The sequence below is a fragment of the Callionymus lyra genome, chromosome 4 (assembly GCF_982586985.1).
Source record: "Callionymus lyra chromosome 4, fCalLyr1.hap1.1, whole genome shotgun sequence".
Lineage (NCBI taxonomy): Eukaryota > Metazoa > Chordata > Actinopteri > Syngnathiformes > Callionymidae > Callionymus > Callionymus lyra.
In genome coordinates, this window is record NC_141821.1 from 15350978 (window position 1) to 15375190 (window position 24213).

A 24213-nucleotide genomic window follows, 5' to 3' on the forward strand; every position below is an offset into this window, starting at 1 on the left:
CCATGTCATGTTGAATGTGTGTTTTATCAAGTGTGTGCTCATGCTCAGCCTCCACCCTCTTGACCCGCATCACTGATCCTCTGACCTATAACCGGTTCCGTCTCTTCACAGATACAATGAAGGACCCAAAGGTACTGGATTACAGAGTCGTCCCCCGTGGGGGCTTGTTCAGAGAGCGGTGGGCTGTTCTGCAGAACCTGCTACCGTGGATCTTCATTTTCCTTTCACAGAGTCATGTGTTGCACCGGGAACAAAAGATGAGACGACGCCGATCAGAACCTGCAGCGGAGGGTAAAGTCCCCGCTGATGTATTGGTTTACTCTTGTTTTGGTTCTTCCAGCATCAGTCACGCTATTTGCCTTCAGCAGCACATTACAAGACAATAAATGTGACGAGAGGAAAACGATATAACTGGAGGGTGCAACTTGATGAAAGGCCTGCTGTTGGGTAAACGCTTCTTTTGTTTCATTATCTGGATCAAATTATGTTGTTTTTGGCCAGAATATCTCAGCAAATTGATGTGCAGTCAAATTAGATTTTATCCTCCTGATCTTAATCTCTGACGGTGTCAGCACGATGCTATATAAAATATTAAAGATACTTGAGACAAAACTTTTATGAAGAACAATAAACTCAGCAGAAGAGCAGAGGGAAATGAAATTTGCCTCAGATTTGTGTCGTCTCTGTTGTCAAAACAGCTCTTGAAACGAGAAGTTGATTTATGAGCTTCACACGTATTCACTCCTCATCACAGCAGCCAAAACAAAGCATGAAGAACAGGAGGAAACTAACAGCTCTAAAGAATCATATTTACCATAACAAATTTTACAACTTCGAGTGCACACCTACATTTACACTGGTTACCATATTGTTCACCCGGTGTTACTACATTCAATTGACGAGATTTTTGGTACTAGTCTGCCAGGAACATTTCTGCATCCCTGTGTTGTCGGAACATGTGTTTACCAGGTGAAAATCTGCTAGCAATCATATTTAGCATCCCTAAAACAGTGGGGAAAGCACAGCAACCTGATTTTGTGAGTTGTTTCGAACTCCCCCCCCAATAATTTTCCCCAAAACACAGCTGCACGAGAAGATGAATCAAATCCAGAAACCAGACAAACACCAGGTTAATTCCTACAACAGCTGATTTGGAGAATTTTTAGTTTTTGACTCACTATGAACAGAAATATCATCAGACGTTGCAATTGCATTTCTCTAGAGGATACATTAGCAGAGATGAAGCCAAGTGAAAATAAAATGTTATTTCTTGGCTGTTTTCAGAATGTGTGTGTGAATGGTTGATTGTCTTTGTGTGTACTGCGACAGACTGTTATTCTGTCGAAGGGGGTCCCCTCACCCTAAGAAACCGGGATAAGCATAAGGGAATAATGGGCAGAAAATGAATGAATAAATGAACTAAAAGTACCGTTTAGTATATCCTCAAAATAATAGACGAGCATAAAGAAGAAAAGTTATAAAATAGTGTCCTATAACAAGTAATAAGTAGTAATAAATTTAGCTGTTTAAAAACCTTTTTTTTTTAAATTTCCCCCAAAGTGTGGAGAATAGAATAAAGGCTCAAGTCAGTCAATGGCCTCACTTTGCTCATGTCTGATCATCAGGTTTAGAGTTTAAATCCAGTCTCTGATGAAATACTTCAGTTTGTTGTGGTTGGAAAATTAGACATTTTAAAATAAAGCTTTTTTATTAATTTCATGACTTTTTATTTACTACACAACTTGGGTGGCAAAGGTGCTTTTGAGCAACACCAGGCGTGAACGACAACAAAGTGGTGCGACTGTCCCTTCACTCCTTCCTGACGCCGAAGTCTGCTTCGTCTCAACCGTCATCACAAGCACGACGAGGAGAGTTCGAGGCTGCAGCACAATCTTCTCGCTCGTGTAAATGAACGAGTATTAAAAGAGCTAAAAGTGCGTTTGAAGTGTCGGCAACCGATGCAACTGATGATTCATATAATTGTAAGACTCGTGCCTTCTCATTCAAAGATTAACAAAACAGAAATTGAACATGGAATTTCACTGATTATAACAACAATCTTCGGCTCTTTGATATGAACAATAGGGGTGTGTGGGCCATCGCGGCTGAGCAGGATGTAGTGCGAGGTAATATTGCTATTAAAATAATACCACTAAATCACAAGTAAACCCGTCTAGCCCCTGACAGGAAGCCCCTCAGGTCATAAAGACGACGCGTCTTCAGAGGATTTGGAAGTGGAATCATGTCCTGGTCAAGCTGAAATCACAGAGCTGGGTGGTCTTTATAGCTCCACCACTGAGCTACAAGCACCCTTTGACAGCCTCCCCGTGCTTGCTTTAGGTCAACCTCTGCTCCCAGTTGTTCCTGTTTTCACTTTTATAAACGAGTGTCTCCTCGAGCCTCTCGCCACAAATCCGTCTTTATCTGGCTCGACGTCTCCCCGCTAATGCCGCTCCAGATCACGGGAAGTGGGCGAGATGAAAGGCTTTTGGATGATCTTTGCGGCAGGATGTTCACGTGCAAACAAACACGTAGTGAGTTCATGCGTGCGAGCATGTGGCAGCCACCGGGTCACGCACGCAGGTACCAGGGTGATTCGGAAGAACTTATTTGAAGACGTACGAGAGCATGGAGCAGCATTTGGGTTCAAAGCTAGACATTCTGATAGTCCTGTGACATCACAGTCGACACATTTCCATGTGACAAGTTAGACTTTCTTCCTCATCATCTACTGACCACTGCGAACCCATAACTACTGACACACGTCTAATCTTCGCATTGCTTTTCTTTGAGTTATTTCCTGTGATCTATGTTCTTTATATTTGCACTTTGTTATCCTTTGACTTTGTTCTTTTTATTTGAACTTCGTTGTCTTAATGAAACCATCGTCTGATGTTTGCTGGAAACAATTTCCCTAAAGAGATCTCCAGAGGGATTAATAAAGTCTATCTAATCTAATCTACTGCAAAACAAAGACTTAATTGATGATCTTGTTTTCGCCGAGAGTCATTTAAATCCTTGAAAGTATCATCTATGTAGAAAACTTAAAATCAACAGGAAAGCAGAGAACCCGTAACTTTTGCACTAAAAATAACATCTTCTGACACGGACTAGATTCACCTGCACACGAGTTACACAGACTTCCCTGAAAAATAACTACGGAACAATTTAACAATTTAAATAGAAAAACAAAACAGCTTTTAATTATGTATCAGATGTGTGTGAACATTATAGCGGTAAACAATTGTCAAAGTGTGTTTCTTTAGTAACAAATTCACAGAGAGTGAGACAAAAGAGCCGTGTAGGTAAACAAGATTGGAGTATTTTTTCCAATAATCACTCTCATGTCGACTAAGGGTTGAGATAATATTCGAGGGAATATGTGTGTTTTTGGAGATAAAGGCAAAAATCTTTGTCGACTAAATGACAGTCGCGACCAGAGCTCACTTGTCTTCGTCCAAAAAGACACTTAAATACTCCAAATACCTTCATACTGCTCGTCAGTAACGCCATTCTTGTACTGAAGCCTCGATATTAGAAACTATTCAGAGAAAAAGTCTATATTTTAAGATTGTTTGTAGTGGAGGATAGTAGTCTTATTTGGACGAAGACATTCATTTTCATCTGTAACTCTACCCCTTAGTCCACATGAGAGTGAGTAGAAAAATTTGTGAAATTTGAATTTTGGTTGAACTATAACTGTCAAAGTGAATTATACAATTAATCACATTGATTTGAATGTCCGTCAAAACAATGCAGCGAAATTTATTTTTATATCGAGTTTGGACTTTTTGTCCCTTTTCATACCACACACACTAAAACTCATGGATGTTGATCAATTACATGAAAAAATAATAATAACACAAGGTTTAAACGGATCATTATATTCATGTCTTGAGTACTTTGTTAAAAAATCTGGTTGCGTTTCGTCTTCCCATTGAAGCGGTTTCTCACAGTGATTCGGTCGATATTTTAAGAAGACGTTTGACAATTTTACAGCCACAGTTTAAGATATAAACTCAGCCCACCTGTGTGTAATTACAGTAATAAAAGGGTCACGTAAAATATTTCCCACCCATTCCTTCCAATGCAGAGCCGCCATAGAACCGAGGTCCAACTAATCGCGGTGTTAGTGTTACGGTCACTCCTGCAGTGTTTAGTGTCAGCGGTGCGGTCGGCATGAAAAGAGTGGCTTCAGTGTGCTCGACATGCTACGGCACTTCACACACGGTGCTTTAAATAAGAGCGCACGTAAATTATATCTGGGTTAACTGGAGGCAGCATGAGTCTGGCAGCGGCAGACACAGAGGAAGACGGAGCGAGAGGGGAGTGAAGGGGGGACTGGGGGCTGTTTAGCGAGGCCTGGGAGGAATGAGTCCGGATGTAGCCTTGATATGCAAGAGAGAGTCAATTACATCCCTCCTGTCACGCACAGTACCAACTATGAATGGAAACTCTTTTGTGAGTCAGCACAGCTGGAGAGCAGAGCAACGTGACCCAAAAAGGTAAAAAAAAAAGAAGAAAAAGTCTCCTTGGATTCACCCGAGTGGATATGCCGGTGTCACTGGACGCCTGTGAGGAGACGAGCTTGTTTACGGCAGATGAGCAAACGAAGGAATTTAACATGTTTAGATCACGTTGGATTACGAGGCGACTCGTTCTCGTGCGGAGACGATAATCCCTCCACAGTCTGCTTCAATGGAGCCTGAAGATGTGTTTGGAAAAGGTTGTGCGAGTCGTTGATTAAACGATTAATTTTAATGAAAAAAAGACTAAGGGAACTAATTAACCTTAACATGACCTACTTGCAGCATTCTCCAGGTGACGCTCCATGCATGAGCAACAGTTCACACTCAACACTCACTTCAGACACACAACTGAAAATTAAATACAGACTTCTCTCTGAAATAAGATAAAATAAATCAAAATTAATTACAGACTGAATTATGATATGTATTTTCAGATTTTCCACTACGTCAATTTCTAATGATTTATGTACTATAGTTTTGTTTTGGTTTTTTATTTCACTCTTTTTTTTCTTTCATTTAACCGTTTTACCTTTGTCATGATTGTTTAGTTCTGTTCAGTTTATCGTTTACCTTTTGCATTGTTTGGAATATGCAATAAAAATAAATTGTACAATAAAAATAAAATGGAAAAATGGGCAGAAAAAGACATTTAAATTAAAAATAAAATAAAAATAAATGCAGATTAAGCCATTTTTTCTCATGTTATAGCAGATTAGTGCAAGGACACTTTTTCAAGAGTGAAAGAAGATATATCATTCTTTGGGATACAAAATAAAAGGACTCGCATCACTGGGGCGTCATAGATACGTTTATTGTTCCTGATGGTTGAGCTGACGCGCTGCGTCGCAGCCTACTCCCATCAGTGTGTGATTGTATGCGTGTGAAAAAATACAATTTCATATTAGCATGCGACTCTGAAGATACCATTTTAGTTGGTGAAGATATTATTTAAGTTGGCTTTTATTGTCATTGTATCTAAAGGCTGGTCCTTGAAAATAATGCCAGCATTGAACCACTCCACGGTGCAAGGTTGGAGCGCACTGATCTACAGTACATATATTATATTATTGTATTGTATATCATGCATTATTTTTCTCGTTTCACTAATTTTGGGTTTGTTTTGCGTATTTGTAAATATTCATTTCATTCATTCATTCATCATCAACTACTCTGTGAAATGCTTGATTGTTCGATTTTCCTCCCAAAACAGAATTATCTACATTAATTCATCGGATTCAATGTTTCCAGGTTTGTTAAAAAAAAAAAAAGTACATGTGTTTTTCAGATTACTGTCCGAGCAATTTTAGAGATGGTTCCTACCGGCAGCAGATGACAGCCTTGCAGGACAACGCCAGGTCCAGGAAAGCCTGGCGGAGCTCGAAGGAAAGAGCGTATTTCAGCGTCTGGCCGTCGATGACCAGCGCGAGCTCGTTTTCTTTCCTCAGAGAGTCGCCCAGAGATGAGCAGTGTCTGGTCAGAGTGGCGCGTGTGGCCTGCAAACACAAGAATGGGTCACATTTTATTGAAGGTTGTCATTATTACAGAGAAATACAAGTACTCTGAACAAAAATGCGTGAAACAGGAATTTTGACTCCAGTGATGTTTTCTTCTGATGCATTATATTTGCAGTTCTTACCAAACTCATTTATTTCCTTAGACAGGAATATTTACGGTTATTGGTAGTCTCTCTATAATTGTATCAGTCTATAATCTAATATTATTTGATTTAAAACACATTTATTTTCATGTGGCAGTTTCACATTAAAATGACACGACAGGCCAGATTTTGCCGCTGGATAAGACCGTCGTGAGAAATGTTATTTGAGTGATTTTCAAATCAAAATGTGACTTAAATGTAACATCAAAAATAGATTGTACTACCCAACAGCAGAAACCACATCGTAAATATATATTTCCCCAACAACACGTTGAACTTTAATTTATTTTGTGTTCGTATAAAGGAGAGAATTTGTTTAGGCACAAAAAAAACGTATTTTTTTGCAATTAAATGTTCCTGAATTTCAGTGATTAGTGTCGTTTAAAATAGTATCTTAACTGTAAAGATGTTTATTTAACCTGGTTCTTAAACTTTGAGCTGCAAACCATAGCAAAATGGCACCAATAATACAATTTAAAGTTCGACAATGAAGAAGTTGGCTTCAGTTCAGCTCCACCAAATGTCTTGTACCAACTAATCTCCCGACTCTCACTCCCACAGTTTGGCGCTCAGCATTTCTGCGGCCACGCAAAGTGGTGAAAAACACAAAATCACACATCAAACCAAGACAAATTTGTTGAAAGGTCAAAACCAAATAGAAGACATGTGCTTCTGGTTGCACGTAATGCATTCATCGGAGGGAAACAAGACGCCTTCACAGCAACAATTAGCAAATTCAATATGTAGCTCTCAAGGCTCGCATCTTCGCTTCAATCGCAGAAGATTATCGTACCAGCGCGGATGAAAATTAGATCAGAACCAGAATAATAAAAGGCGTCAAGAGCCGATGAAAAGAGAGAAAGACATCACGCGACAAGCTGTGTAAGCAGATGCCAATTTTCCTGCTTTTGTTTTTGTCAGTTTTGATGGAGCTCTTGGAAATAATGGAGTGCGGCTTAATAGAGAAAATAAACATCAAGCAGGGACATAATGAATTCCATGTGGCGACGCAGACACGCTACCAGTCGGCTCACACCTCTTCCAAAAAACGCACACATTTGCACATTATTTTTCTATGTTTGATGTTTTTCTTTGAGTCACGTATAAAATTATTCAAATCATAATTACATTTTAATAATAGATGCCTGAAATATACTTTATCTAATACCACCTAATTCACATTTACAATTTAATTAAAGGAAATTATCCTGATTAATAAGGATTAAAACTACTTTTGCAAGAACGATCTTGAAAAAAGGAAAGTTTGATTATTATTTCACTCAAGTACAGATATTCTCGTGTTTAAGTGTCAGATTGTTAAACAATTCAAATACGAACAATCTATACAAGTCCAAGTGAATCAACGTCATCCAGACAAAACAAACTCCACGGAGGGACTTTTCCTGGTTGAGGAATCCAGCGAATACACGCACAAGCAGGGAATGACGTGAACAGAAATGACCCGTAGCTGGAATTGTTTGTGGAAACAGGCAATAGAACTAAACAGGTAGTAATTATCTGCACAGGACATAACTGCAGAAGAAAAGACTTGCTAACATTAAACCGTTTATTTGGCGCCATTTCTGTCTCCGCAGTCTTTCACAGAGTTGGAGTCACCAGACCTGAGTGATGGTCCAACCAGCCTCCTGCCAGAGCTCTTCAACAACATATCTAAAAAAAAAACAATGCAGCTTTTCTTCTTGCTCACACACAAATATCTCTCTTCTAAAAATAAAAAAAAATAAAAAATCGCCTCGCTCAGCCTGAGGCAGTTTGTTTCTCAGTGTATGCCGGAATTCCTGTTTGCAGCCCCCCCCCCCCTCACAAAAAAGGGGGGAAAGAAAACAAAAACATAATGACAGGATTAAAGGAGATTACAGGTTGTCAGGAACTCAAAGTGCCTTCATGTCTCAGCGAGGGTTAAAAAAAGAAAAGTGTGTCGGTCTGAGTTGGTGACGGCGTGTGTGGATGAGTCCGGATGCGTCGGAGGTGAAGACAGATTCATGTCTTCACTACCTGACCTCGCGTTGTGGCCACTGGACATGTCAATTAAATGCTATTTAATGTCAATAAAGCTGCATTGAAGAACTAACATGTGAGGTAACCAATGACAAATAATGTGACTTAAACTAATTATTAATAGACCCCATGTAACGGTGAAGGTCTGACATCAATACTGCAGTTCCTTGACGAGCAGCCATCCGTCTACATCTGTCACCGTGTCCGACTTTACGGTAGCATAAGCTTGAATTATTTTCGGGTCGTACTTGCAAAGAGGCGGGTCACCCGGGTCAATCCCCCGATGAATGCCTGCGCAGCTGTGAGTTGTCATTTAAGGTCTTGTCAGAACCGCCAGCTAAAATAACCTGGAACAATAAATAAAGTAAACGAGGGCCGCCGGTATCAGAACAACATGTTGTGTACGGATAAAACCCACTTATACAATAAATAATTATTTAAATAACTATTCGATATACAAGGAAAGAATAACTGATGGACAAGTTTGGGAAAACCCTAAGAAAAAAAATAAAAAGGGCTCAAATATGACCTAATAGTTTGAATAAATATGAACTGTAGGTAATGTTTAAAATGTATAGAAAATATATATTTGTTAAATAAATGATAGCAACGAGCTCAATGGTTCATCTGGATCCAGGAATCCCTTGAACAAAAATCAAACGGTAAACTAGAACAGGATCGTTTATGCAGCTCCTTCAGAACCACAGAGAGTGACGAATCTAAAAAAAAAATACTAATGAATCCAGATTGTGTTTTGCTTCACCACAAAACACTTAATCATCACTTTCCTTTTCTGTTATCAACGAGTTTCCAGTGAATTCCGGTCATCTCACGGAGAAAAAATGTGTTTATGCATTCATGTTCGAACTTTTATCTCCAGGATTGTTCACGAAAAATCAGCTTTTATTGCTAATAAAAGGAGAGAAGTGGCGAAATATTAATGCAATAAAGAATAATAGGCAGCACTAGGGACACGTATAGTCCAAGTCTTATATATATTTATGTTGGCATGCCTCTTTCACAACAATTATCCCACATTGTTCGGCAACTCTTGCCATTAAACGTCTTTTATCACAGCAACTGCAAAAAGCGGCGGCATTTTTCCATGTTCTCTGAAGCCAAATATTTAGTGTCACATGCAGTTCAGCTTGAAGAGAAAACCCTCGACACAAACACGGACAAACCAAGTTCACAGGCCCTTCAGCGAGGAATTTTATCAGGTTTATATTTGGATCACGAAAATGGCTCGGGCGTGGAAGCGTTTGAGATAGCACAGGTCAACTTGGCTCGCCACATACTTTACTATAACACACACAAACACACACATACATACTTAGAAAAATATGCAGCCACTGAGAGACCGCTGGAGTTGACGTTAATGTCTATGGACTGTAGAATACACAGTGGAGAAGGAGAAGATACTGAGGGAGAAGAAGGTGGAGAATGAATTCCTCACGTGTGTCACCGCTGAGTTTTAATACGCAGTTTAATTATCAGACCAAGCATCTGTACAGACGCCCACATCCCCGACACGCTGGGCCAGAAACACACTAGAAAAAAAATAAATCGGTGGGAGGCATGACCTGTAAAAAACAAACCCATGTGATTTGTTCCAGAACAATAGTACACGCACAACGATGCCCTTAAGATGATGCCGTCGATGATGAACGACTAGACGGAGAGATGATAAATGAGGCGAGGACAGACGTTGTTTGCTCTGCTTGAACATTGTGGGCAGCGCTGTGGCTTCATGGCAGCTCTGGGAAAAGTTTCTCGTAAATACATGCCATGCTAAATCTGGTGGCCATTTTTCCCCTCTTCTATCTTGTCTGAAGGCGTGGCCTTTGCTGGTGTGTGGCATGCGAAGGTGACAGATGGCACTCGTCGCAGCTACAGCGGTTGAAAGGCGTTTACCCAGGAGGCATCGCTCACAGGATTTGTTTTGATGAGGAGAAGCTCCAAAAGGAGATCGTGTTACCGCTCACTCATCGCACGCCCATAGGCCCCGCCCCCTCTACTTTCCCTCCATATAAGAAGAGATAGTCCATCTAGCACACAAGTCCTCGGTGTTTCTGCACATCCTGACCGATTTCATAACTTGTTACAACACTTCCTGTCTTGTCTCTTGAACAAACCAATTGTGCTGTCACCGAGAGGGTCCGACTGCATCCTGTGCATTGAGAAGGTGCTGACGGAGGTGGAGGTGGAGGTGTGAGAGACATTAAATGGACAACGGTGTCGGACAGGAGGGGGCAGTGTCTGCAAGCCATACAAAGAAATGATGATTCCTCTTATGCATTTATTTATTTGTAAATATGGCTCAATGCACGCAAGAGAACTTCTGTGTAAAATACACTGGTTATCGCTTCCTTTAGTTCAATATGTAGATGTAAACTTGATTTAAATTACATATTTATTCATGGGCGGATCTTAACGGACTCCTAATTCAACTATTTTTAGCCATTGAGCAGTTTCACGTTTTACACAAATCCTTATAAAAGCAAATTAAACATGAATGCTCGAGTTTGTGTGATAATCCACCGGTTGCACTAGTTTAGTGCGGAAATGATTAAAGTGAATCGGTGCAAGCTGCCATCAAACCTCAGCAGGCGTCTTGCTTCAGGCCTCAAACTTTCTTTGGCATTAGGAAGACATCCAAGTCCTCTAGAGAACATGTTGTAGATAAATTGTACAATCCTCTCCATACTGTGCTTCATGTGTGCTTCAGATTTTTTATTTTATATATTAGTATAAAACTCTTTGTTAAATTGGAGCACACGTGTTCATTTGGAGCGAGGGATGTCTGGCTTACACGTCTTAACACACTAGGAAAACAATAAAACAGTGTCTTGTTGAAACAGCTTCTCAGAGTGTTGACATGCAAAATGTGTTCCATCACTCATCAGCTTTACAGTCACAGCCTCATGAAACCACAATTACAAGCTGAGAGATGGAGCCTTACAAAATAATACTGGTACATTAAAATCAATTTTCCCATAACCCCCTGCATCAGGGAGCTGCTCATGACAAAGGACCCGTGCAATACTTTTAACTGTTGACTTGAGTTTGGTCCCAGTTTGGCTGGTTCACAGCGGAGCCTCTTGTCATGGACCATTATGTTTTACACAGCCAAGAGGTTACTTTAGGAGCTATATTTGTTATTGTCTTGCACTATAATCCTTAGAGAATGTAGTTCAAGAGCATCAGAATATTAAGCTGCTCAAACATTGCAGTATTTAAAAATATTGGCCAGAAGAAATATAGACCAAAAACAACCACAATGTCATCTAAAGAAAAAAAAAAAAACACAAAAAAAACTATAGAACCAGAACTTTACTATTAAAATAACATGGCAATTGTGTTGTAGATATGGAGGCAATCTACAACAATTAGCAAGAAAATCTAAAATATTAGATGAAAATATCTCGGTTGTGGTAATGGGTTATGAAAAAGTATTAATAAAATATTGCAATAAAATATTTCTGAAAACTACTTTCATTAATTGGAGGTCAGTCACTTTAATAATGACGTAATGTGTGAATGGCTGTCAAAGCGCTTTGTGACCCTGGTCTAGAAAGGCGCTATATAAATAGAGATAATAATAATAATAATAATAATGACTTATCGACTCCTGTCTTCATAGAGAACAGTAGAATTCATCCACAGCTTTGTTCTTTGTTAACAGGTTTTAGTCAAAAGTTATATATTAGTATCTATTAGTGGAGGGAAAGGATGATGTTATTCTATGTTCATCTTGTATCCTTTTCTTTGCATTATCTCCTTTGATCTATGCTCTTTTTATATCCGCTTTGTCATCTCTCGCACTTTTTTATTTGTATTTGCACTTTTCTCTTTTTTTTTAAACTACCGTCATCTGTGTATTGGAAACCTAATTTCCCCAAAGGAGATCTCCAGAAGGATTGATAAAGTCTATACATCCATCTATATCTTTTTCTGGTATCCACACAAACTTATTTTACACATCTTCAATCTTCAACATTAAATTAAACGATTTCCCGAAGGAGACCTGAGGGATCAATAAAGTTTTATCTATCCATCTATCTAGCCCAACTCCAGCCAACGGAGCATGTTAAGGAACTTGTTTTGGATTCAAGCCTCTTTTTTGAAATCATAGACAAAGAAAAACAATTCTTCCTTAATTCACATTCATTCTGTGAACAACTAGCGCACAACTCAGAAACCCATTGTATGAAAGTCATTCTCACCCTGAGTCAACCTAAGCTTCATTCTTCTGACCGCAGCAGTTCTACTGAGTTGTCCATATGTGGACAGAATCGAGGCCAAAGAATCCTTTCATGTCCTTCATCTTGGGAACATTTTCTTCTGTTAACTATCACAGAAATGCACCATTGAGGTCTAATCATCCAGAAAACATTAAAGCAATGAGCTCTCTTAAGAATATACGTCAGCATTAGGTTTGCTGACAAAGTCTTAAGAAACACCAGAAATGTGTAAATTCATTCCAAAACTAAAATTAAGGACACGATAATAAAAAGAATCATCCATTGTAAAGAATGCAAGCAACAACTTCCACAGAAGTACCTTCCACACTGATGTGGAAATTACATTATGCGTCGTCTAGCCATAGACTTTCAAAGCAAATTGAATTAGTCTATAGGTTTAATGAGTGTGTGTGTGTGTGTGTGTGTGTGTGAAGGGTGTGGAAGGGTCAACTGTCTTGGCGGGAACAAAGAACTTACATGAGAAGTTTTAGAAAGTCACCTCAAATGTTACACAGCATCATCATGTAAAAGGTAAAAATAGATTCATCCAAATATAATATTTTTGTTTCAAGTTAACCAGCAAAGTCTCAAATTTACAGACCATAATCGTAAATGTTAAATATGCGAGTGTGTGAGGAACATAATTAAAAGGCAACCTCATTTTAAAAGGACATTTTGTTATTTAACTCTTCAAAGCGACATGTGAACTCAAAGTTCATTTACAGCCGACAAAACACATATATCTCTTGTTTGACTCTGGCTTGAAACGCACCCGAACTCCAAAGTATTAAAAATGTTTGTGAAAGATATGAAGCTCTGGTTTAATTGAACCAACCTCCGCTGTGATTGACAGGAGGCTGCACCTCAGAAGGTTCATTAAGAGACACGGCGTGAGAATAGTGGCCGGAGCCAGATAGTGTTTGTGAGAAGTCACAGGAAGAAAAGCAGGAGACGAGCATCGGCGCTCGTCTCTTTCATCCCTTTCTCCGAAGAGACACCAGAGACTTTAATTACCTGCACCTGAGAGCACACAAAGAGCCCCACCCACCACACCAGCCGAGCGCCACACCCTGGTTCCCACGGAAACGGGAGCATATCTTGGGGATCTACTTCCTGTCCCACACAGAGCCGCGGCGGCGTACACAAACATGAAGGACGTCAGCGGGTCTTACTCACATCCAGAGAATCCTCGTTGACGATGATGAGAGACATGCCATGTGTCACCAGACGACACGAGTAACCTGAGGAACAGATAAAGGAGTGAAAGGGGTGAGTCAAAACAGCTGATGAGTCTTTTATTTCTTTCTCAAACCACATTTAAAAATCTACTTAAATGACTTTTTAAACGACTTGTATGTACAGACTGGATGAGCAAAACACAATGATGAAAAGACACTATTAAACTATGAGAATCATTAATACATTCATACAAACTACATAGAGATTCAAACTATAATCAAGCAAAATAAGTTTATAAATGGGATTAATATAGTTACTAAAAATAAATCTAGACTTTTTAATCCCCCCCTTTTTTTACTAAGCAAAATCTTTCCTATATTTATTGAATATAAAAAATGATGACCTTGATATACTACAACTATATACTACTATGTGAAAATTAAATCCCCAAATAATGTTGATTTATGCTAGTCACTCTTTAAATACCACGTTGCAACACGTACATGTGCTGGCTATTAGAGAGACACCGTTTCTTTTATAGACATCACTTAAAACATTGCAGGAGCCAAGGTCTCAATCAGGCCAGGTATAGCGAGTATATTATATACAGGGATATTTTAAAAAAAGTTTACTTATAGTTAGCCATTACTTTTGCATCATCAGTGTCTATAATTTATCGTCTCTACCTGAGAAACGTATGAATCACAGTGGTTTGTTTACCTATGTTGATTGCAGTTTCCTGTTTGTCTCCAGTGAGCACCCAGATCTTAATATCCGCCCTCATCAAGGTGGCGATGGTTTCGGGGACGCCAGCCTGGAGGCGGTCTTCTATGGCGGTCGCGCCCAGCAGCATTAGGTTCTATTGGCAAAATAGACGGGAGTCAGATAAGTGGATGGCAAAAGCCTCCCAAAATAAAACAGAAGAGCGAAAGAGAAATGAGGGTTTGAGCCGTTAATTCATCACAACATTAGCGGCCTGTGTGTGGGAGCTCGTCCTCGCCCCGAAAAAAAACATCTTCAAGCTAATTCTCAGGATGTCAGGCGGTGCCCGCCGGTTGGTGCTTCTCTGGACGCCTTTACCAACTGCGCGTCTTCCTGCCAAAAAACTAACCAATTACCTTTCCCCCCGTGCTTTAATTTGTTCTGCAATTTAATGCACATGTACCCTTATTAGACACACTCGCAGGCGCACACAAACACTCGCTCAGACACAAGGCAACACTACTGTGTTGTTGACTCCACTTTTATGGGTCTTTTGGCAGACTGCCGCAGGTAATTGCCCTTGTGGTCTCACAGTCTGAGCTCCAGTTTTCCTCCCGCTTCCTCATTTTCTAATCCTCACTTTTCTCACTTCCACCGACTAACAGCTTTATCGTAAACATCTTTTCGCCACCGTCCCTTCAGTCAGTCGACAAAAAAATATCTCTCAAACATGAAAAGTTTTTTTTTTTTAAAACTTTAATTTCCGCTTCTGCCAGCTGCTGAAGGGACAGATGGAGTCATTAAAAAGGGGTCTTCTGCCTCCTGCTGGCAGGTAACTTTGTTGCCGTCTTTAAGAAGAAGAAGAGGTACAAACCTTTTCGAGAAGTTCGTAACACTCTTCCAGTTTCTGAGCTCGATCTTTGAGCACGGTGCTGAACCGGTTGTACTCTTTCAGCCACTCGGCGTAGGTGTCTTCCTCCAGGTCCACATAGGCGAAACAAAGAGTCCTGAGACCTGACAGTTAAAAAAAAATAATCAAAAAATCAATCGTGCGATCACTGAAAGGTAAAGTAAAAAGATCAATTTTTATCTGTTCAAACTATTTGATAGTTATAATGAACTGCTATAAAACTAATGTGTTATTTCCCTGTAGCTCGGTGACAGGTTGGCTCCCATGTTCACATGATTCAGTGTTTATGGGAACAAGTGTAACAGAGATTAGTCTATTGTTGTTAAAAAATGTGGAGTATTCATTAAGATTTGTTCCTTCAGATAAATATTTTTTATTAGGACATTTTAAACTTAAGAGATCAAAGTAAAAAATCCCATAAAATCCAACCTTCAGTGGCAAACTGTTCCAGATGTGCGACGGTTAAATCTTTGTACTGGGATGTTTCGTGCAGACGCTCAAAAATGACATTATCCTGCCAGAAGAACAAGTGGATTGATGAGTTGGAAACGCTGTCAGGTGATAATGTATAGTAATAATGAACAGGTCGACGTACCGCTCCTTTACAGTACAGCCTTAGCCTCCCATTGGGCGTCCGCACGACTACAGACATGCGCTTGCGGTTACTGTGAAGGAAGTTTCATTCAATATTTAATGTGTTAAGTGAACAAAAATAGGGGAACATTTCATTATCATTACCTGGAAAACTCCAGCACGTTCAGAATCTCGTAGCTCAGCTCTCTACCTCTCTGAAACAAAGAAAAGCTCAGACCCGACTCTAAGATACATATAAAAACAAAAGACTCACCGCGTTGATGATGACTGAATGCGGCGTTCTTCCGCTAAAGACAAATCCAAGTCCTTTGGCTCCTTTGACCAGAGCGCCTTCATCGGGCGAGGAAGCCTGGTAGATGATTTGGTCTGCTTCTCTCTCTGGCACCACCGTGTGGCAAACTGCCATCATTGTCAGGAACTCACAGATCTGAGGCGAGGTAGGCTGCGGACATTCATCAATAAGCATCAACAACATGCATTTAACACCAGAAAATAATGACACAAAATACTTACATGGTTCTTTTCTATGTTCTCGCTCAGAGCGGGGTCGTCAAACTCTGTGGAATTGGCGCTGCTGGACGGCAAATTGCTGCCAAATAAATGATTTCAAGTGACTTTTCAGTTCCATAACAATAATAACGGAGGGATCAGCAAGCATGCAGAAGTCAAATAAAACGGGTCGAGTCAGCTTGAAAAGAGATGAGAGAGGTGGAGGGCAAGACTACTGACCTGAAGTCCTCCATGGAACGGTCACAGTCAAGATCAGGAAAGTGGCTGCAGGTGTGATTCAGGAGGTGAAGCGAAAGAATTCAGTTGATGAGTTAAAAAGTTTATTAGTTCAACCATGCCAACGTGTAATGGTTAATCAAAGAAACCAAGAGATTTTACTTCAGAAAAAAAAATAAACGTCATGAATTAGTAGGAAATTTTTACAGGTTTTTGCTAAAGATTCTAAAATAAAATTGAATAAATGAATTACTGACCCGTATGTAATTCCAGCGATGGTACATTTCTTAAAGTGCATGACGTTACAGGTGAGAGTTCCCGTCTTGTCTGAGAAAAGATATTTAACCTGCAAAGAAAAAAAAGTTCAGATGATTATATAAGAAATTATTTGTCAAGCACACTTGATCGAAGTTCATTAAAAGTACAACCAGGAAAAAATAATTGTAATGGACAAACTAGATAAAAAGAACCATGCCATTACATTCTGTTAAACTGTACAAATATATTTTGTGATATTAAATACTTACTAGTGATGTTATCATTTAAAGACAGACTCTAAAACTTGGGGATTTGAGCAGAACAGACTGGCAACTTGGATCGTTCCAGCCGTATGACACAGACCAGTGCTTAAATTAACATATTAAAAAAGCATTAGAGTTACATTTGTGAGTTCGTATTGTCGAGGAAGGGTCTAAAAATTTGATAACATGAAAACATGATTGAAGACCAGAGAGAAATTCTGAACCGAGACCAGATGTCTAACAGCGACATATAATCAAATAACCCATTTAAGCAACACAGTAATGAGTAACACTCGTTCTACACGGTAGCTTGAAGCCCAGAGATAACACCATCAGAGGATCTCTGGTGTCTCAACAGGCACTGGTAACTGTAGATGACTGACCTGTCCCAATTCCTCGTTGAGATTGGATGTTCTGGCCATGGCTGGTGTGTCAGTTTCGGCGTAATACATCTCCACATCCTGCAGATGGTCATCAGCTTTAGATCATGCGACATTTTATTTGTGATGTCATTCAACTTCCGTACCCAGTTGATGAAGAGGGCCTGCGTGAACTTGACCACTTCCAGGGTGACCAGCAGGCTGATGGGGATGAGGTTGTTGTAAAGGATGATAAACGTCAGCAGGTTGTACGCAAAGTTAGTGGAGATGTCGCCTGCACAGCACCAATGATCACATTAAACATTTGAAAAAAAAAAAAAAGATCTTGAAATGAGATGAAAACACTTTGTTTCCTCACCCGCTCGGGACAAATACCAGCAGGCTTCGTCAGTGTGCTGCCGGTTCCAGATGGCCGCGCCCACAGAACTGACCAGGGCCATGACCAGCAGGATGCAAAACAGAACCAAGATCTGCATGTTGGTGACTCGCTCCACGTTAGAGCGCTTCAGCGGGGCTTTGGTGGAGTTCTGGGAGCAATACAAGGTCAAATTAGGTCTCGGCCAGAGAATTCATTTAGAGAAGCTTGAAAAATGTACCTGCATGAGTTTTGAGTCGTGACCAGTGTACACGACAATTCCCACAACCCACTGTGTGTTCCTGAGCTGGGCTCCACGCAGCAGCACCTGGTCTGGACCCAGAGGGACAGGGCTGGGCGGAAACAAGGCACAAACCATCACATGCTTTATTCAATACAGCCTGCATTTTTAGATAAGTATACCTTTAATAATAAAGCTTTTGACACTGAAATAAAGGGAGAGTCTTACTTGATATTTTCCAGTCGTAACGTCCCAGTGAAGTCATAGAGGTGCCTGTTGGGACCTTCGCACTCCAAACGTCCGGAGAGGCTGTTTAAATCCTCTAGACTCTGAAAGCTTGCGGTAACCGTGAGACCCTAAGAAACAAAACATGAAAATAAATGGTTAAGAAAAATGAAAGAAAAGAGACTTGTCTGCGCTCAAATAAGATAAAGAAGCCACGTATATTTAACACAATTTTTGTTATAAACACACAAATCATCTTATATATGATATTTGAACTGGTTATCTCATCACTCTTTGATTTAACAATTCAATTAAATAATAATACATTGAAAAGTGGGCAAACACTCTTTATGTTTAAGAGTCATCTTAAAACCTTACTTGCCAATAAGCCTATAGTATGTTTCCTCCCTCACTCTTTACTCCATCCATGTCTACCGACCCATCCACCCTCCTCTTTGTTTGATTTTGTGTAAATACTTTTGTATTTAACACTTAATATGTTGCTGTTATTAAGTAGTATTATTGAAATTGTCCCCATGAAATGAACCAAACGAACAAAATTATACATTTAATTTTCATAAATAAAAAAGAAATCAGAGATGCACCAAAAAAACAAAAAAAACATTTGTACCCTGAACATTCTTTACTTTGTTAACTATTTAACATTCAGCCTTTATTCTTTAATAAAGGCTGACCCTCTCAATAAATCCACAAAACGTTTGTCTGTTTATCAATTGTCGTGGCTGATACTGTCATACAATAAATCATCGATAGAAGTGGATATTTATTTTATCTTTGAATTTTGACTTTGAAAATAAAAACCTTACAAAAAACTAAGAGACACCACTGCCTGCTTCACGTTGCTAGTAGCCCACGTCGTGATAATTGGATCTCAGGTAATCCAGATCTGGTCATCTTTAAAGCTGTGAATGAAGTGATACGATCCAATTCTGCTTTGAAAAACTGGCATTCAAATAAGAAGGAATATCTAATCCTGCATAGTAAGTAAGTAAGTAATTTTTATTTATATAGCGCTTTTCCAGACCAGGGTCACAAAGCGCTTAAACAACCAAAACAATATTCAATAAAGTATATACTTTAAAGATCAAGATAAAACTGATAACACAACAGGAGTTCCAGAAAATCAAGGAAAAGCCTGAACAAATAAAAACGTCTTTAAATGTGGATTTCCAAATCCAGATCATTTTTAATCCAGATTACATTTCCTCTTCAATGAGCCACAATCACAGAGTGAAGCTGAATTGAAGATGATAAAAATGTCAAACCTGCAGAAGTTGCTGATTTGACCTCAACACTCAATCATTTTCTAAAAAAAATTTTTTTTTAATCATCTTTGATCAATTTAAGAAGATTCCCACAAAAATCAAATCCTGTCCATCATCTTCCAACAGGAGCTTCCAGACTTTCTAAATGAGTTAAGATGTCCTAACATTGTAAAAACCTGTGTTCTTGAGGTCACTATGTATATAACATGAGGCCCTCGAATCGATCCCACAACCTGCACCAGTGTAGTTAAGTAAGTGATGTTGCGGCGAATCACAAGTGAAAGGCTTCGTCCGCATCATAGCAAATGGACGACACATAAACATACAGCGTACAAGCTCACGCAGAAATGACCACAAGCATATTTGAATAGATTAAGCACATGTAACACGATATTCAAAATGATTGAGGTCAAATAAAAAAAATGTATTCAGCTCCTACCTGTCGGATCTTCAGGTTGGTTTCACCGTCAAGATTCGAGGTCTCAGTGTAACACATGGCCTGTGGCTCGCTGGAGACCGAGAAACATCAACTTTACAAATGTAGAATTAACTTCTTATGACTATATCAGCGATAATCTCTAGACAAGTTTGATCTAGTGATGGGAAGAATACTAAAAAATACCTGGAAGACACAATGACCATGTCGGCTGGAAGGTGTTGGCCATTGGTCACCTTCACAAAATCTCCAACAGCCACCTACAGCAGCAGAACAACAGAGGCGTGAAGTTAAACAAAGAATATATATCATGGGGAACTAAGATAGAAATGCAGATTAGATAGAGGAAGGAAAAAGTTTGGTGCAAAATCTCTTAAATGGGAAGATTATTGACTTGAATTGGCCCATTATGCAGTTTAATAAATAAATGTGATTTTCATCACACTTAAAATTGTACTATTTGAGATGTGGTCTCCAGATTTTGAATAGTGTTTTTTTTTATTAAATGTTTTCATCACTTTGGAGCAGTCGCATGCCAGGAAGAAGTTGTTGCATGAAGCAAACATTCTTTCTCAGAATTTTCTGATTCTGATTTTCTGAATTCCTTAGCAGCCTCGTCACAAAATTGACCCTAAAACTCTTGGTCAAAAACAAAAGAAAGAATGAAGGCTGTTGTCCTTAAAGCCATTAAACAGAGCTCACTCGCCGATGATAGACTTTGAATAGAGCCACCATTGTTTAGCATGAAAAGGAGTTAGATGGTTTTGGAGTTTCAAAAGCCAATGTGAAAAAAGGGTCAAATAAAACAACTACATAAAAACAAATTAAAATAATAAGCAAATCCTTTTTAAGGTTTTAAAGTTCAAGGCTTCAATTTTGACTTTGTATACGCCTTAAATCTCCAGAGATCTAAAGTCAATTCTGCTCAGGAGGCACAACTACAAATGTGCAAGAAAGCACACACACAGTCACACACACATACACACACACTACCACATGTGTCCTAGAGAAACATGATTGCAACAATGTCTCTCTCTCTCTTTTAATCTTGCTTTCATGTCGCTGATGCACAAAGCACGAGGGGATTTCATGTTTCCTGTGCGGAAGAAAGATTTTGTCTACAACTATAATAGAACCGAGTGTCTTGGGATACAAGTTTGTTTAGTATAGAAGTGTAGAACAAACTGCTGTTCCTTCTCGTTTCACCTCAAAAATGTTCCTGGACGCAGCCGGTTTGGGCACCTTCCCTGACCCTCAACTACATGGGGTACATTCCTGCGAACACTCCTGTTACCGCTGGAATTCTAATTTACTTTGAGCTGGCCGAGATTATAATTCTGAGTAACATGAAGTATTTGAAATAATGGGCTCAATCATCATCATGTTGCCTAACTAACCAGAAATGTATGTGGGAATCATATTAGTTTTGAAATATAATTAGAAGTATTAACTCTTAAAATTACATATTTTAATAATCTAATAGTAGTATAGTAATATATATATATATATTACATTTAATAAGCAAAGCTGAGTGAAAGCAGGGCAGTGACAGGTGAGACAGGCAGAGAGAGAGAAGGGGCTGCAGCGGTCGTGTTACCTGTTTCCAAATGATGGTCTGCCAGGCTCCATTGCGAAGCACTGAGAGACAAGGACAACACAGCCATCAGTCAAGCTATAGAGCTGCTCTCATGCAGTATTCATAGACACTAAACTTTCCTGTGAGTGACAGTCAACAGCCTTTCACTCGGCAATGAAAGCAAACACAAGAGCGGTAATGGACACAAGCACATCCATGGAAAATACATGTGCAAAACACACACACACGCTCTTCTTGAAAACGGGCGTGGCCTCAGGAGGTAGTCGACACTGACCCTCGAGAGTCTCCCTCGTCCAAGCGATATGCATTTTTAATACCATTTTTACTGCATTAAATTAGGTCCATTTGAAATTGTTTTTAATCTTAAGGTTTCTATTAAAAGGCTAAAAAGCTACAACTTTCCATCCTCCATTTTAGTTGTTTTGGTAACATCAATAAAGTCTAATCTAACATTGTCAAAACTCACAGAAGGTTGATTAAGATTGACAGTTCAGACTTCTTGTCCGTTTTTTTTAAAAGAATAGACGCTAAATATTTAATTTACAATAGAGTTCAAAATAGGGTCACAACAACACAACAGATGGCAGGCGACTGCGAAATTCTGTGACAGTTCCAGTTAATGGGAAACCGTTTATTTAAGTGTCTCTTAAATAGCAATGGACTGACTCTATTGTATCATCAGTATGTGTCCGTTTGTACAAAACTCTCTTTTTGTTTAAATATTTACATTAGAAAATGTGCTTAAGCCCCGCCCACTGAAAACACTTTTTCTGGAGATGAAATACTGTTTGACCAATCAAGGCAGAGCTGTGGTTATGGTAAAGATTAGGGTAAAGATTAGGGTATGTCACTGCACGTCATCAATCCCAGAACTCTCCAACTCAAAGAGACTCATTCTATAAACAAAGCGGGGGATAAACTACAGGTGGCTGGAGGAGTGAAGCCATTATTAGGTCATAATGGACTTCATATGAACTTCATAAAGTAATAATGTCAAAACCTCGTCAAGATGACGGACATCTTGGAGAGGAAGACTTGAAAATGTTTAAACATGCGAGTGAGCCAGAAGAGTTTTAACATTAGTTGCCTTTCAAGGTTGTTCATCATGTCGTTTTTTTCGTTAAACCGCTTATCAAGACATTCCCTGGCTCAGACTGTAAGTGCCTTACACTCGTACTTAGATAGATCGATAGATAGAACTTTATTGATCCCGAAGGAGACCTTCGAGAAATTGTTAAGTAAAAAAAAGGAGAAAGTAAGTAAGTAAGTAAGTAAAGGTTGTTTGTAAAACGCCTTTCTAGACCAGGGTCACAAAGCGTTTAACAATCACAAACAATACACAGTTAAAAAATGTACTTAAAAGATCAAGACACATAAGACCAACACAGGAGTCCCAGAAAGTCGGGGAAAAGCCTGCACAAATAAAAATGTCTTAAGATGTTTCTTGCATAGATTTACTCTTCACAAAGGGCCCCGTTAAAACTCTTGTGCTCAATGACGCGATGACATTTATCTCAGCGTAGAGCGTTTTACAAGACTTTAGAAGTCAGTATCAAGGCCATACAGGTTTGATCACATATTTTAAAAAGTCAGTTTGAAAAGCATGGCTTAACGACAATGTGGACGGAGCCCAGTGACAACAGGAAATGACATGGGAGAATAAAATAGATAAAATAACGTGGAAAGTCCGTGTCAAAACACATTGTTTTGGACATGACATAACAAATTATTTTCCTCTAATGACAACAGATAGAAACTAGGTCCATGTACCTGTTGTCTTCTTGTTGTTGACAGTGTTGTCTGCTTTGTGTCGTTTCTGTAGAAAAGGGAGGCGTGTTAAACAAGTCAAACAACAACATGGTGTATCTCAAACAAAACAAAAAGGTGAAAAAAGGTTTAAATCAACAGAAACTAAGTATTGCTACTCACATAGTCCTCAATGATTTCTTTGATCCCAGCCACAGTGAGGATGAAGATGAGTGGGACCAGAGTGGTGTAGCGACCAGTGGGGGATACATCTGGGATTTGCTGTGGAGAGTCGGAGAGTGTAGAACTCAGTGGATTGCAGCGAGCGGTACTTTCGAGCATTCATTATGAGCGGCGCTCCAGATAAGAATCAGCCGCTACTGCATTAGTTTGATTGAGAAGTTGTTAAGACGGTGTCCGACATCGAATTATCACATAAGAAATGAGTGGAAGCGGTTTTCACATTCAATCATCAAGATAACGGACAGAGAAGACCAGGCGTGTTTTCAAGCAGCGATGATTCATTTACTAATAGATTTTACCTGCATGAGTGCAATGAAGAGGAAGAAGGCATTGGCCGCCCGTCTGATCTGCTCGTACAGGAAACGTGGCAGGAAGCTGAAGACGCCATACTTAGTGGTACTGTAGGAGAAGAGGAGGAAAGATGGGTGAGGAGACCTGGCAGCACACATCACATATATATATATACACCAGCGTACAATCATGCATAAAAAGTGTGCTAATGATTCTTTAAGCCGACGCGCTCCAGCATCATTATCTTAATGGCTGAATAATAACAGACCCCCATTTGTGTTTTACCGCCTGCAGCACTTAAAACAGTCAGACACTCCGAGTGCCTCCAAGGC

The 24213-nt window shown here is 39.5% G+C and overlaps 1 protein-coding gene across 6 annotated transcripts in view; it reads right to left on the bottom strand.

Annotated features, from left to right (window-relative positions):
• atp8a2 (ATPase phospholipid transporting 8A2) overlaps positions 1-24213 on the bottom strand; it is a 54712-nt gene that overhangs the window by 14101 nt on the left and 16398 nt on the right. For all 6 annotated transcript variants that reach the window (XM_087788900.1, XM_087788897.1, XM_087788895.1 and 3 more), the window contains 22 exons: positions 23890-23989; positions 23531-23629; positions 23372-23417; positions 21602-21642; positions 20191-20264; positions 20008-20077; positions 18286-18413; positions 18058-18169; positions 17820-17988; positions 17608-17735; positions 17465-17542; positions 16818-16906; positions 16564-16608; positions 16348-16423; positions 16088-16276; positions 15979-16028; positions 15836-15905; positions 15670-15754; positions 15205-15344; positions 14349-14487; positions 13626-13690; positions 5850-6022 (listed from right to left, as the gene is read on the bottom strand). In XM_087788900.1, coding sequence (XP_087645026.1) covers positions 5850-6022; positions 13626-13690; positions 14349-14487; positions 15205-15344; positions 15670-15754; positions 15836-15905; positions 15979-16028; positions 16088-16276; positions 16348-16423; positions 16564-16608; positions 16818-16906; positions 17465-17542; positions 17608-17735; positions 17820-17988; positions 18058-18169; positions 18286-18413; positions 20008-20077; positions 20191-20264; positions 21602-21642; positions 23372-23417; positions 23531-23629; positions 23890-23989 — 2166 coding nt within the window. The remainder of the gene's footprint in view (positions 1-5849; positions 6023-13625; positions 13691-14348; positions 14488-15204; positions 15345-15669; positions 15755-15835; positions 15906-15978; positions 16029-16087; positions 16277-16347; positions 16424-16563; positions 16609-16817; positions 16907-17464; positions 17543-17607; positions 17736-17819; positions 17989-18057; positions 18170-18285; positions 18414-20007; positions 20078-20190; positions 20265-21601; positions 21643-23371; positions 23418-23530; positions 23630-23889; positions 23990-24213) is intronic.